At 38.8% G+C, this 15420-nt stretch overlaps 1 protein-coding gene across 1 annotated transcript in view; it reads right to left on the bottom strand.

The window, feature by feature from the left end:
* cacna1fa (calcium channel, voltage-dependent, L type, alpha 1F subunit a) overlaps positions 1-12716 on the bottom strand; it is a 31901-nt gene extending 19185 nt beyond the window's left edge. The window contains exons 1-20 of the mRNA XM_072682342.1: positions 12603-12716; positions 11493-11600; positions 9511-9650; positions 9107-9252; positions 8816-8968; positions 8200-8396; positions 7959-8062; positions 7428-7570; positions 7166-7231; positions 6216-6282; positions 4662-4688; positions 4108-4268; positions 3724-3949; positions 2976-3183; positions 2491-2611; positions 1743-1815; positions 1252-1315; positions 906-963; positions 375-471; positions 147-276 (exon numbers count right to left, since the gene is read on the bottom strand). Coding sequence (XP_072538443.1) covers positions 147-276; positions 375-471; positions 906-963; positions 1252-1315; positions 1743-1815; positions 2491-2611; positions 2976-3183; positions 3724-3949; positions 4108-4268; positions 4662-4688; positions 6216-6282; positions 7166-7231; positions 7428-7570; positions 7959-8062; positions 8200-8396; positions 8816-8968; positions 9107-9252; positions 9511-9650; positions 11493-11600; positions 12603-12701 — 2388 coding nt within the window. The 5' untranslated portion in view covers positions 12702-12716. The remainder of the gene's footprint in view (positions 1-146; positions 277-374; positions 472-905; positions 964-1251; positions 1316-1742; positions 1816-2490; positions 2612-2975; positions 3184-3723; positions 3950-4107; positions 4269-4661; positions 4689-6215; positions 6283-7165; positions 7232-7427; positions 7571-7958; positions 8063-8199; positions 8397-8815; positions 8969-9106; positions 9253-9510; positions 9651-11492; positions 11601-12602) is intronic.
* Between the last annotated feature and the right edge of the window lie 2704 nt (positions 12717-15420).

The raw sequence follows: 15420 nt of genomic DNA, 5'->3' as shown, positions 1-15420 counted from the left end.
ACTATTAATGCTTTCTTGTATTTATTATTGAGCTGTCCAGTTTCAACCATCCTTCTTTGGTCAACACTGGCCAATAAGAAATACAGGAAAGCAATAATAGTTACGGGTCTTGTATAAGCCTCTTGCATAAGCCCTTGCTGACTTACAACATTCCGGACAGAATGAGTTTTGATGGGGTCCTCTGCAGCCAGAGAGAAGCTACTGAAGATGATGAAGACGAGGATGAAGTTGGTGAAGTAAGGATGGTAAATGAGGTTGTGGCAGGCCACCCGGAGGCTGGACACACAAGATACAGGGGCAAGGGTCACATCTGAGGTCAGCGATAATAAACTTATTGGTTGTTGTATTAAATACATGAAGGTTTAATAACTTACCAGTTTTTCTTGCCAAGAATAAAGAAGGAGCTGCCGTCAGGAATTGGGATGATTTTCTCCTTGGGTTGAAAACTTTCCACTTTCATTGGAACACTACCTTAAGGGTGCAAAGAAAAAATATGACATAAGATTATAAATAAATTAACATTTTTAATATTTAATGTGCATCTTGAGATAAATCTTCTTATCTGTTTTTTACTGGTCAAGGATATGGTGGGTCCAGAGCCCACCCAGAATCACTGGGTGCAAGGCAAGGATACGATCTAAAGATTTTTGGTTTATTAAATGAGTTTTGGGTTTGACATGGTTTGAGTGATGCCAACTTGTGGCAACTTAGCAAAGAGTCACTGGAAGTTTGGGCTAAAGCAAAAAGCTGTGTATATTTAGGGGCACAGGGGCAGCTATGGCCTAAACCATAGAGAACTAGGCATCGGTGACCAGAAGGTGACCGGTTTGATCCCCTTGACCGGCAGGGGCCAACAATAACCTACAACTACAGTCCCTCACAAACTACAGCCTGACTCAATTTACCCTCAAGCCCCTCGATCGCTCTCAGCTCCTCATTTTCCTCCCAGTCATCTGCCTCATTCTAGACAGAAGAAAATTAAAAAGACAGAAATTAGAAAGACAGAAATTAGAAAGACATGACCTGTCTAAAGCTGACAGCAGTAAAAGAGAGATAGATACATCATCTCATTCTTAAATGACTCCTTATTCCCTGTGTAGTGCACTATGTGAGTCATGAAACTACACCTAAATAAGGCACTAAATACCCAATAAGGATTTGTGTACACATGGTTGATTTCTAATAGTTCTGCATAAGGCCAACCTGAAGACAGATAACACAGAAACCTAACAGAAGGATTAAAGGACTTACTCCAACTTCATCTTCTTCCCTGTCCTCTTCATCCTCCCACTCTTCGTCTTCTGTTTTCACTTCTCTTTAAAATAGATCAAGTTTATTCATTGTACCATTGTCTAAATATCACACAGTAGTGTGAACAACTACTGGCAGTAGTATGAACAACTATGTCTACGTTGCACTATATTTATGTTGCACTATGTCTATGTTGCACCATGGTCCTGGAGGAACATTGTTTTGTTTCACTGTGTACTCTGTATATAAAACCCACTTGACTTGACTATTGAGTCATTTATATAATTAATAATGAACACAATTATTTTGACCATTTGATTTCAAAGTAATGAATGAAAATAACATTTAATATTAATTAAAATTTTATTTCTAATTACAGCTGTATACAAACAGTTCGAATGACTTTCTATGTGGTGTGATTTGAGGTAGATTATGCTTTATTCACATAATTAATACATTATTATTACAGACTGATGCAATATGGCACTTACTCCTTTTTCTTTTTGCTGCCACTTCCAGCCAAGTTATCCACAGCAATAGCCAAGAAGACATTCAGCAGGATGTCTTGGCAACAGTGCAAGTCAAGGGCATGACTCAAAAACTACTGGTCAGTTTTATCTAGTGCCATATCATGCATGGTTGATATTTAGGACACAAAGTCCTGTAGTGTTTTCTTTGAGCAGTTTTCTTTGAAAGTTTTCTTCCAGACCTCAACTTGACCCCCATCAAACCAAAGAAACAGTAAAAATGCTTTGCTCTTTTTTTAAAGTCTTCTACTGCTTTGTGGGCATCAATTATTTTAGTTTTCTGAGGGCTCAGCAGCTGCTTACAGGAGCACATGGCTGCTGATTGTTGAGAGCAGGATTTGAAGATTATTTATAAAGCATATTTATAATGATTATTATGAACAAGTGCTCTGCATGTTTTATTCCAATTAAGCCATAGTACACCTGATTCTGCTTGTTTACTGGTACTTTAAGGGATAATTGAATGAACAATTAAACAGTTTTGTTTAATTAATGATGTTTTTCCGGTACATACATGTCATGAGCATATATATATATATATTGTAAAAAAAGAGAATTGTAACACATATACCAATATACCGTCTACTCCCACCTACAAAAAAGCCAAAAAACAAAGCAAAACAAACCTTGAAAATGTAAACTGGAGAAGAAAAGACTTGATCCTTGTTACAGGGAGGTGCGCAGAATCACTTTACAGTTACAGTAAGGATACAGTTGCCGCAGACGAAGAGAATGACGAAGTAGACGCAGACAATCATGTTGGGGAAAATAGGCCCGCCATACGCCATGATACCATCATACATCACTGAGTTCCAGTCTTCTCCTGTCAGAATCTACAGCCAGAGATCTGCTCAAACTTTGCCACTCAAGCAGTAATTCAAATACTGTATATTTAACAGCAGTGTGCGCTGCACAGTAGAATAGAGCACCACCACTCCAGAGTGCTAAATCTTCTTGGTCTTCATCTTGCCTGTTTTGCAATCCTATAAGCAGAGCTCTCTGAAAGTCCTCTCTGTCTTTCAGACCTCTCTTTCAGCCTGACCTACAGTTACATCACGGGCCGAGGAGACAACTACCTGAAAATGCTTTGCTATCTTTTCATAGTCACCCCCTGAAGTGCAGCAAAGTTGTAATGCTTGTTGTACCTCGGACAACTACTAGTGATATTAGTAATGGCCTGGCAACAGAGGTGGTTACCTGGAAGCAGGTGAGCAGGGCGGAGGGAAAGGTGTCGAAGGTGCTTCTCTTCATCTGGGTCTCATCAAAGTTGAACTTGCCTCCGAATAGCTGCATGCCCAGCAGAGCGAAGATGATGAGGAAGAGGAAGAGAAGGAGTAGCAGAGAGCAGATGGCCTTCATCGAGTTCAGCAGAGATGTGACCAGATCCGAGAGAGCAGCCCAGTGACTGGAGTCGAGAGAGAGAGAGAGAGAGAGAGAGAGAGAGAGAGGGAGAGAGAGAGAGAGAGAGAGAGAGAGAGAGGGAGAGAGAGAGAGAGAGAAGATACAGAAGAGACAGAAGAGGATATAGAGAGTAAGAGAGAGAGACATTGACAGAGAATGTGAGACAGATAGAAAGAGAGGAAGACAGAGAAAGAGAGAGAGAGAGAGAGAGAGAGAGAGAGAGAGAGAGAGAAGATACAGAAGAGACAGAAGAGGATACAAAGTAAGAGAGAGAGACATTGACAGAGAATGCGAGACAGACAGAAAGAGAGGGAGACAGAAAGAGAGTTAGACATTCAAGGAGAGGGACAGACAGGAAGACTAAAGATAGAGAGAAACAAAGAAAAAAGACAGAGAGTGACAAGGAGAGAGGGAGAAAGAGACAAAGAGACAGGCTAGGATAGTGAGAGAAAGAAAGAAAGATAGAGAGGCATGGAAGGACAGAGAGGGAGAGAGAGAGAGAGAGAGAGAGAGAGAGAGAGAGAGAGAGAGAGAACTGACTCACCGTGTGACTTTGAAGATTCGGAGCAGGCGGACGCAGCGCAGCACAGAGATTCCGATGGGTGGGATCACGTCCATCTCCACCAGCACAGTCTCAAGAATCCCACCACAGACCACAAAGCAGTCAAAGCGATTAAACAGGGCTATAAAGTAGACCTGGAAGCCGAAGCTGTACAACTTCATCAGCATCTCCATGGTGAACAAGGCCAGCAGGATCTTGTTAGCTCGTTCTAAAAAAAGAAAAAACAACAGCTCACAGATTCAGTAGCTCACAGTATGGGGAAAAAATCAGTCTAGAAGTTGGACACAACTACTGTTTTTATGTTTAAGGATGTTAATATTTTTTGTGTATTTTTACAGAAAGCAGTGTATAAAATTAAACACACACCTTGTATGTCAGTGAGCCACTGCGGCTGGCCATAATGCTCGGAGGCGCTCGCAGCAGTGTTGAGGAATACCAGCAGTAGCACCAGCCAGTAGAAATTGCTGGACTTCACTGCCACGCGACAGTTCTTCCTTATGACCAGGTTCAGGTGGTACAGCTGCTCACTGAAAGACAAGAGGGGTTGACCAGTCAGTGAAAACAGAAGGGGGGAGTTTTGGAGATTGTCATATAACAAACAGGGCGATTAGGGCTGTATATTGGCAAGAACCTGGCAATACAACATGGATCATGTATTGCAATACTGTATTACTATTGTCATAGTATAAAAACACCATAATACACATAAACTCTGAGTAAAAGACTAGTGATCTAGTGGTCAGAGTTTAAACGCAAGAAAAAATAAAGCACTGTCTGCCACCAACCTTTACATGTAAACTATTCATTAAAAATCAATACAGTGTTTTTGAGAATCGATATAGTATTGCAAAACATAATAATAAGGTACATTGATATTTCACTATTTGCTTACACCCCTAGGGGTGATACGTGTGACTTACCAGAAACTTATAGCCATCAGCTTTGCCCTGAAAGAACAGGGCAAATGTTAGTCAACCTTCAGCTCTATTACAGCACAGCAGCAAATATATAAAGAAATATGTAACCTACACTGGGGCTTTGCAATACATCTTTTCAGCATCATCATCGCAATATGAACATGCACAATAGTCACATCGTAAGACATGTAATGTCACATAACACAAAAAAAATCAACCAAACAAATGTTTGAATAAGGAATTCTGGCAAAAAATGTAGAAAAAATGTAGAAGAAATGTACATCGCAATTTCAGTTTTCTCCACTATTGTGCAGCCTTAATACACACGACTGTCCAAAAGCTTGAAATCACTTGACAGACTTATTCAATCATTTCATGTACAATGTTAAATTATGTACAAACATATTAGGCACCAAAATCTATTTTTGGATGCTGTATTCAGTGTTTTAGTAGTATGTGAACAATAACATACTGGTAAATATGCATTCTCTACATTAATTTAACTGCAACTTCATTCTTGACATTCTATTATTATTTTACTACTTTTACTACTACTGACATTCTTGACTATAGCTTTCACAAGCATTTTACAATTACTTACTGCTCTGTTCATTACTCTGTACATATCACATTATCTATATAGCCTTCTATTAGGGCTGTCAACCAATCCCACTATTTTGTCTCAATTATCTCAACTGCATTTGTATCAGTTGCCCAGCTTTTACCCTAATGTTTATTTTCATGAAAGAAGCTGCGCAGTTGTTGTAGCTGTGAATGTTTTTTCACCATCAAGTATTAATACAGTATTAATTAATACAATCTACGGGACGGTTTAGCTTATAGAGGGTGCAGTGGTGGCTCAGCGGTTAGAGCTCCGGGCTGTCGATAACAGGGTTGTGGGTTCGATTCCCGGGCTCGGCAAGCTGCCACTGTTGGGCACACATGTGTGTGTGGGTGTGTGTTCACTACCAGATGGGTTAAATGTGGAGGACACATTTCGCTGTACACTGTACAGTGACAAATATGTGCACCTTTACGTTCAGAGTATGCTATAGAACATTTACAGAAGTGAGTTTGCAAACTGTGCTGTGGACTGATAAAATAGGTCAAAACAGAAAAATATAAATAAAAGCCAAAAAATAATGCTAAAAGTCAATATATACTGCTTTTTTTTTTTTTTTTTTGAGAATTTCCCCACTGCGGGACTAATAAAGGACTATCTTATCTTTTGTCACAATTAGCAGCTATTTTTATCTTATTTTTTTCTAAAAAATTGTGTTTTATGTTTCATTAGTTACAGAGGCTGTGTTTACTACTTGTTTTTTGGTTAAACATTTGCATAAGACTGCATCATCACTGTGCTATCAGTGTAAAAAACAAAATGTAATAACTCTGACAGCCCTTTTTTCTACTAATTGTTTGAAATAATTGGGGTAGCACATGAATAGAGTGAAAAAAACATTGATTTCAATCTTTTAAACAGTGATTTCAGTGATCATGTTGTGCACTGAATAATAAAAAATAGTATAAAACAATAAGATAATTGTGTAACATTACTGTATAGAGGCGCAGCAGCCATTGTCATCATCCAGGAAAGCCTCAAACTCTGAGTCAGAATCCGATTCTGTGGAAAGATTGTGTCCAACATGGTCGTTTAAAAGGTTCTGTTACTCCAACAGACAGACAGGGGCAGATTTACTAAAAGAGTTAATCACTGGCAGTCTACAGACAGGTTTGTGGGTTATTTGAGTGAATAATGTGAATAATGATTTGTATCTGATTGCTCTTATATATAAGTTGGGATAACTGGGGGCCGATGCAGATAGACAATATTTTTTAAGCATCTGACAATGCAGATACAGTATAATAATCACCTGGTTAAGCAGAAAAATATCATATTTATTTATGTAGGGTTACAAACACAGTAAAATGCATTTTCAATTAGGCAAAAGTGCATAATAACAGAAATCGAATTATTATGCTTTCCTAAAGGGTTGCCGCACCTGGAGGAGGGTAACAACATTAACAATAACAATAACATGCCCAATAACAATAATATTTTATCGTAATGTGATTCATTTTTGCTATCGTGATACACAATATGCTAAACACACTTATCAACTTTTCTTTTGAAAAAGTTTGTAATTATTTATGTATTGCTTCATTTTTACTATTAACTATAACAACAATTTGGTTTTGTGAGAAGTACCTTCACTTTAAAAAGTTTTAAGTATTAAATTAAATTAATTGCATATAAAGTAATTAGTCCTGATTAACTGGTTTGAATGCTGCAAATAGTGCCTAGAAATCACTGGGCTAAGTATGAAAGTTTTTAAAATCTCCCACTGGTTTATTTTGCCTGTGTGTCGAAATTAATACATATATATAGAATATTTTTTAATATCACCCTTAAGTTTCGTGGTGCTAAACTAGTGTAGATCTGTAAAATCATGTACACAGCTTTCCACATCAATAAAGTAGCAAATAAAGAAACACTTTCACAATACCTCCATCTTCACTGTGTTTATACCAGCCGTATTTCTTCATCATCTTTTTCTTCGCCACCACAGCACCTTCAACCCAAAATGCAGTTAGTAAAGTGAGACACACTCCAGTGTGGACAAAAGTCTGGCTGGAGGCATACAGCTTTCCAGGTGCTAAAGGGTGACCATAAGCTTCTATTACCTGTTAGCTACATTAGCCTCATGTCTTGAATGACTGGGTATAAGAAACTGGGTAAGGGGAAAAGAAACTGTCAAACCGTCTCACGTTTATTGCCGTCTTCGTCCATGTCCTCAGCCTCAATGAGCCAGTCCATGTAGCCCACCATGTCCTGCTCCATCTGCTGCTTCTCCTGAGCCTTCTGCAGCTCTCCACGACACACAGCCTTCTCTCTTTCCTTAGAGAACTCACTGGGCACATACACATACACACACATTCCTATGAGGCTTCTGTGAGTCATCTCAGTGACCCATTGTAACAAAAAAAAGAAAAAAACCCCAAAAATAACCAAATTAACAGGGTTATAATTGAGCAAGCATTTTTGCCTCAACCATAGTCACATATTAACTATTTATACATCAAAGAACTAAGTATAAAAACAATAAATGCATTCCCTGACACCTTTAGTATATAGTTGATATATCAGGTCATCAGGTCAGAATTGAGGTCAGAATATTACGTAATTATTTTACTTATTATTTTACTTTAAATTAACTAGATCATTTTTGCATTGTCCGCTGCACAACTACAATCTTTTTGGTCTTCTGCTGAATAGACAAGTGCAGTGAAGGCTCTCACCCGCTCAGCACACCCAATACAAGGTTCAGGACAAAGAAGGAGCCAAAGATGACCAGGGACACAAAGTAAATCCAGGGCAGCTCCAAGCCAATAGCATCGTTCATCTGAAGAGAGAGTGTATGACATTTTTGGGAGTATATTTGTGGTAAGAGGGGAGTCAAATTGATATGACTTTAAATACAAATTGACAACCACAGTGCTGCACCAGCAGAGAGAGTGAGGGTAAACAGAGGTCCCGTACCCAGTACAGCACGTCAGTCCACCCCTCCATAGTGATGCACTGGAAGACAGTGAGCATGGCGAAGAAGATGTTGTCGAAGTTGGTAATGCCACCGTTAGGACCTTCCCAACCTCCTCTGCACTCAGTGTTGTTTCCCACACAAAAGCGTCCGTTACCCGCAAACGCACACGGTGTGGGGTCGTCGTCCACGTACAGCTCTACAGAACACAGTTAGAGAACGATACGTCCTGCATAAAGGTGCTCATGTCTTTGTACTCTAACAGTCAACAATCAATGGATACAGGCACTCCAATGTATATGGATACATGCATTAAAATGATAAAGTAAAAAAAAAAGAAGTAATAAAGTTGTCAATAACAAAAACATGCAAATTTTATTTATACCTGAATATGAATTATTTCTCACCCTTAGCTCACTGACCATACATTTTTTTTGGTTTAAGGATTTAGACCCTTTTTTGTGCTTGTGTCCTTTCTGTAACAGTTTGTATTAAAATGCCATATAAATAAACAAATACTGTTAATAATCTTTATTTGAACATAAAATGAGATTACACACGTAAAAATTGCAATTGTTTGTGTGTGTGTGTTTGTGTGTGTGAGTGTGCAAATATCACCTGTGCCTACATAGAAGCAGGTCTTGTGCATCCTGCCGATGAACAGCTCAAGACCAATGATGGCATAAATGATGATGACAAACATGACAAGCAGACCAATATGCAGCAGAGGAACCATAGCCTTCATAATGGAGTTCAACACAATCTGTAGACCTACACACACACACACACACAGTTAAAAAAAACATCAAAACCACCACAGCTTCATGTCAACTTCAAGTCATTAAGTTGAACACCTACAACCTAATGTTAATAATATAAAAATAATAATAATAAAAATTACACACTTACTGGGCACGCCAGAGACCAGGCGAAGTGGCCGCAGTACTCTGAAGGCTCTGAGGGCTTTAACGTCCAGACCTCCGGGTTTACCTGCTGCATGATGAGCATCACCGGGTTTATGTTCCTCTCCCATCTCTGCTACCACACTGAAGAGCCTGCAGACAGAAACACACACATAGATTAAAATAACACATTCATTTACCCTCTAACATTGTGCTTTTACCCAGAACAAACCCACAACACACCGGTACACGGTTACATGTAACCGTCATTGTTAATGTTGTTGACAGTGTGGCGCTACTGTGTAGCTGGTGTGTTTTGTCTGTTCCGACTTTTGAGATAGAACTAATCTAAGGTGGGCGACGTATTTAACACATAATAATGATAAAGCGTGTCCAGAGCATCACACAAACCCCACAATGACGATGACAAAATCCAGCAAGTTCCACCCGCTGCGGATGTAGGCGCTGGGGTGCATGACCAGACCATAGGCCAGGATCTTTGTGAAGGTCTCAATGGTGAAAATGACCAGAAAGACGTATTCCACTTGTTCCTGGGGTGAGCAGCATTGGATAGAATAAGGAGGATGGATTGGAAAGAGAAGCAGAAAGGAGAGAACCAACCAAAACAAGACTATTATCTCATGATCACAACTTATTTTTGTCATTATCTTGAGATGACATGTTGCTGTGTTAAGATCACAACTTATATTTGCTCGGGAAGAATAAGTTGATATAAATGTGATAACAATGCAGAAATATTTAAATGATTTAATGGATCACTAATGGTTTGGTGTATGATGTTTGCTTCTTTAGAGCTAGCAGGGTAGTGTAGCTAGCTAGTTAGTGATAAAAAGTAACAGAAACTTATTAGCATAATACACTTACCTTAAATCACATTAGTTTGAGAAGTGATCTCAAATACCCCAAATTTACCATTCAACATACATTTAACTTCTTCGTACCTTTCTAAGAAATGGACCGTACAAAACTTTGGTCAAGAAGTGCATGTTAGGCTACATTTGAGGTGAAGGGATAGATCGCTAATCTGTACATTTGATCTTTGGCTTGAGTTCTTTTTATCTTTCACACACACACCCTTATGTGTACCTCTTTACCCTGCACTACACATGCTAAGCTCCTTAGCTTCTTGCCCTGTTGACCTAGTCACTAATAGTGTAGCACTAAAGGCTTTATGTGCTCTCTGTATCTCATACTCTGATGCTAATGCTATGCAATAAGCAGTAACAGGTGTCGAATACTACAGAAGTTAGACTCTATAAAGTCAGATATTACATTAAAGTCCAAATATTATTAAAGTCCAGGCCTTTAAAGGAACCACTCGAGTTTTCTTGTGAGACACAGACTTTCAAAGTAAAATACTGGACACACTTTATCTCCACAGGGTTCTAGAGGGCCCATAAAGTACAGGAAGCTCCAATATACCACACCTAGCAGGCATAGCAAAGTGCTATGTGCTTGTGTCAAATAGGACAGATGGTTCTCTGATCCTGTTGAGAGGTTCGAGCACTTTCGCTCTCTAATGTCATTAGTGCACTGCATGGACCTCCTTGGACTGACAGTTTTGAACATCAGTAGGCCTACATATGAACCCAGTCCATGCATATTGGATTTACTTGATTAAGATCTGTAGGTATTTGGGATTAGTTTGTTTTTTTTTTGGATTAATTTTAGTGTAAGATCGGGACAGTGGTTCTATGAAAAATTAAAGATCATCCTAAAGTGACATTCAATATTTTGTACAACTGAGGGCCACAAGTGGCACTGGTATGAATTAATAATAATGAATAATGAACAATCTCAATGAATTAATAATAAATATAATATGTACTAATGAAAAACAAATCTGCACAAAATAATAAATAATGAACACTGAAATTAACATTTTACATAAATCAACAACCAATAACATGTGAGACCTTTTGTGCTTCAGGGACCCTAATTGATACTGTACTCACTCTGATACAGACAAAACAGGACAAACATATTCACCATCAGTGTAAGACACAGATTGAATGTCTTACACTTCAAAAACACACACAGTACCCTTCAAAAATACACACAGTAACAGTAAGCACATACGCCTGGAGCAGTGGGCAGCCATTGCTGCTGAACCTGGGGAGCAGGAAGGGTGAAGAGCCTTGCTTAAGGGCCCAACAGTGGCAGTTTGCTGATCCCGGGGATTGAACCCACAGCCTGTCATCAATAGCTTGGTCCTCTAACCTAATAACGGCCTTTGAGCTACATTGCTTTGGGAACGTTTAGCCAGCAGGACCAGTAAGGACTTGAAAAAGAGAACTTGGAGAAGCTACTCTAAGGTTTTTTGTTTTTTAACACATATGGAGAGTAAAAGGGCATCATTTAGAATCACTTACCAGATTGTGATTGGTAGCATTAGAATCATCTTCAGGAAATGGCCTCGACACACCAAGAGCGACGCAGTTAGCAAAGATGGCTAACAAGATGAATATATCAAAGGGCTTAAAGAGCTGAGGTTAAGGGCCAGACAGTTACAGTGAACAAAGTAAATTTAAAAAGGTTTAGGATGAAGGACTAAAGAGGGATTTTAGTGTGAAAAGCAGAAGAACAGCCTGAAGTTTCATTCAGGTTTAGTTCATGTTATCACCGGCCTATTATAATTATTAAATAAGTGAAGACCATAAATAGTGTTAGAAATGCAACTAAGTCTGAGAGCTGAAATAAGCTGATATTTGGGATATCTAGTTTGAAAGCACTGAGAAGAGCTAGAACAAAAGGTATTCGGTGGGTGCCAATAGCAGCTAGCTAGCACTGTCAAGTCTTTTCAGGGCTAATTAGCTTTTAAGGTCAACAATGGTTGCCAAAATCTTCACACACACCCCACATACACCACCTGTTCAATGTTTTGGAACACCTAACCTCCAGAAGAGCAGAACGTTTAGTTGACACTGGGCTAGTGCACCAAAATTGCATTTTTGTTATGCAGGTGCTAGCAGGCACACAAGGAAATGCATACAACAATACTGGCCAAAAAACAAATAAAGCAAAGAGGGTAGATACACTGGCAATAAAAGAAAAAACAACAAAACACAAATAAATAGTAGTGTTGACAACTAAACACACGTGAGGAAAATAATGAAGGGGCAGGACATGGAGACACGAACCATAACCAATGTAACAAAAGAAGCACATGGACACAAGACATGTCACATTCACTGCTCACCCTCTACAAATAAATGTGTAGTTGTGTAGTTGTAAAGGTAGTACAGGTAGATAAGTCTCAGTTTGTACATTTTATAAATGTATGTGTATCAGTATTGGCACATTATTACATTAAGCATTGGCCAAGCTATGTCTGTACACCCCCTACTGTTTTGTAACACTTAGCTTCATGCTCATCATAGTTTCTATCCCTGTATAAAGAAGAGTTTTCTTTTATTAAGCGCACATGTTGGAAATCTCTTAGGCTAGGCCTTTAAAAAAGCAGCACTAGATAAAGGATATTTCCATTCCACAAGGGCGAGGGCGGCCATGCGGATGGGGTTGCTGAGGGTAAGACAGCACAGTGCTCTGGGGGCTCGCAGTTTGGACTTATTGGCCTGCATTTGCTTCTTGGCCCCTCCTGCCCTTTTGCGACCCCCCGCCGAGCCTGTCGAGTTGAGGGTGTCCGACTTGTTGAGGTCCCCCACGACCCCCACTGCAACTCCATCTGAGAGGGACAAAATTTGTAATCCATACCCTTATTACATGTGATACAGAGCAACACCGTGAACACTTGAACCTTAATGGTCCTCAAACCATCCTTGAGCGATGTGTGCAGTGTGACAGGGTACATTATCTTGGCCTTGTCCTTGGTACTTGGTCTTTAACAATGTTTAGGTCAGTGGCACTTGTCAGATTGAGGCCTATATGAATGCCTGGTCCCAAGGTTTCCCAGAATACCCAAAAAGCCTTGCTGTTTTGAAGCTGCTCTGACTGAGTAATCTAGCCATAATGAATTTGGCCCTTGTCAGGTCTTGTCAGGCCTACCCATTAGTTACACAATGGTAAATAGTATCATTATTTTTATTAACAAATAATAACAAATATAATAGGGCCTCCCTTTGGTCTCAGAACAGCCTCAATTATTCATGTCTTGGATTCCACAAGATGTTGCAAACATTACTTAAAGATTGTGGCTCATGATAAGATGATTGCATAACATAGTTCCTGCAGACTGTTTAGATGTGAATCTCCTACTGGCTTTAGATTCAGTGACTAGGAAGGCCACTGAAGATAATCAAAAACCCACAACTTTTGCTTTGTGACATCTACAAGGGGTTTTATCTTCATCATCGAAGTGCATCAGAAAAAATGTGGACTAGTCTAACACACTTCAGTTCTTATTCTGATAGATGATGGATGTTCTGTTGCACGGTTCTGAAGTACTAAAGTGAACATCCCTGCTGACTCAGGTGGAGGCTTGGTCTTGGTCTACTGATCTGCTGACACTTTTTTTGCAGTAGCTTTTCTGACCTCCAGTCCTGTAGTTATAGTCACCTGCACCTTATATTTACCTTATAATGTAATTTAAGATACATTATCAGCTAATAAACAAGTCCTACACTAGCATACTATACGTACTACACTATTAGCAAAAACGGTTCTTCGACAAAAGTGGAACCATTTGTAAGATTCCTTATAGCATAGGGTTCTATGAAACCCATCTACAGAAGGTTGTTTACCATAGTGAAGAAGTATTCATGCTTTCAAGTGGTTCTTTAAGTTGTGATGGTTTTATATAGGACCATTGCTTTAATTAAAGAACATTTAATTATAGAGTGTATATGTGAATGCAATGCATAAGTCCTGACTACCACTAACTGCAGTGGTTCCCCACTCTATGGACTTGGGAACCACTGACCTAGATAGTCTTGCAGTACTAGTAACATGCATAGTCTCATTTCCCTACACTCTAAAGTTTGACTCCTAACATAGTGGAGCCCTTATTGGTGTGACACAAATCTTTATTAAAAGCTGTTATAGCCTACCACCTGCAAATTGTTTTCCACAAATGTGAAGAACCCTTTAACCAGACAAAGAACCACTAAACAACTATTTCTTTGGTTTGTTAGTTTTAGAGTGTAATGGGGTGATGATGCAAAGTAATCATCAGCAACAGACTACCTAGACTGGCAGGCGGAGAAGGCATATGGCCAGAGTTGGATACCTGTACTAAAAGGTGCCCTATATGGGATCGGGACAGATGTGACCTATTTCTGAACGAGAGCTGCACCAGACTCATAGTATCTGAGAAAGCTGAAAAACGCAGGGCAATTCTGAAGGCCGCTGAAGGCTTTGAGAGCTTTATGCAGGTGTTTCTGCAACTACGGCAGTATATTTTTGAAGACATGCTAATATTTTTAGCATAAGTAAACCCTTATTAGAGTCAAAGTGTATAAATGGTTGCTAAACTGCTTAAATTGTATGACTTACTCTGTTTCCTGAAGCACGAGTGTTGGCTTTATTTATGTCCCTCATGTTTAGTCAAATGCACAATAAGGACCCTTTTTTTATGAGTGACTGCGTCACATATATAGGCCTATGTCCTTACTTCAAAATGACCTAAAATGACCTAAAACGTTTTTTCCAAAGCCAAAACAAATGGATTTCAATGAAAATATTTCTGAGCAAAAGAATACATAGATGAATCTGATCTAAATGTATCTGGATTCACAGAAAAACAAAGGAAACTTACTATTTTTTTATTAACTTTTATTAACTTTTAATTTTTTAATAAGGCTTCTAAAACTCTTTCATATTCATGTCAAATTTAAAAGTATTGAAATGTGTTCAGTGTTTTTCTGTTATATGTTTCTAGGAAGCAAAGGCATAACTGGGCTTTTCTGCACTTGGGGAGTTAGCTGTCCAGATTTTTTGAAAAACAGTTAAAATGTCTTTATAGTGAGTTGTCATTATTACAACACTCATGACATGACACATGACATGCACACGTTTTTTTCTTTTACTTACACATATTTAGGTTACAAAATTATTAGTCATGGGTCTTACTGAAACTATGGATAGTCAGCTGTACAGATTTTTGGAAAAATAATGAAAATATCTTTGTACCTGTCAATATCACATCATTGAGTCACAGAAAGGACATTTTCACTAATTTTCTATTATTTAGCTTTATACATTGTAGGTTAGAAAGTCCTACATTAGATACATTATGGGTCCATCTGCAACTATGGGCAGTTAAGATGATAACAATGAAAATGTCTTTATTGTGACACTCCCTTACAGAAAGGACATTTCATTATGTATACATTTTAAGGCTAC

The sequence above is a fragment of the Salminus brasiliensis genome, chromosome 6, assembly GCF_030463535.1.
Source record: "Salminus brasiliensis chromosome 6, fSalBra1.hap2, whole genome shotgun sequence".
NCBI lineage: Eukaryota > Metazoa > Chordata > Actinopteri > Characiformes > Bryconidae > Salminus > Salminus brasiliensis.
The sequence above is the reverse complement of the archived record's forward strand: the minus strand, read 5'-3'. Positions and strand labels throughout refer to the sequence as shown.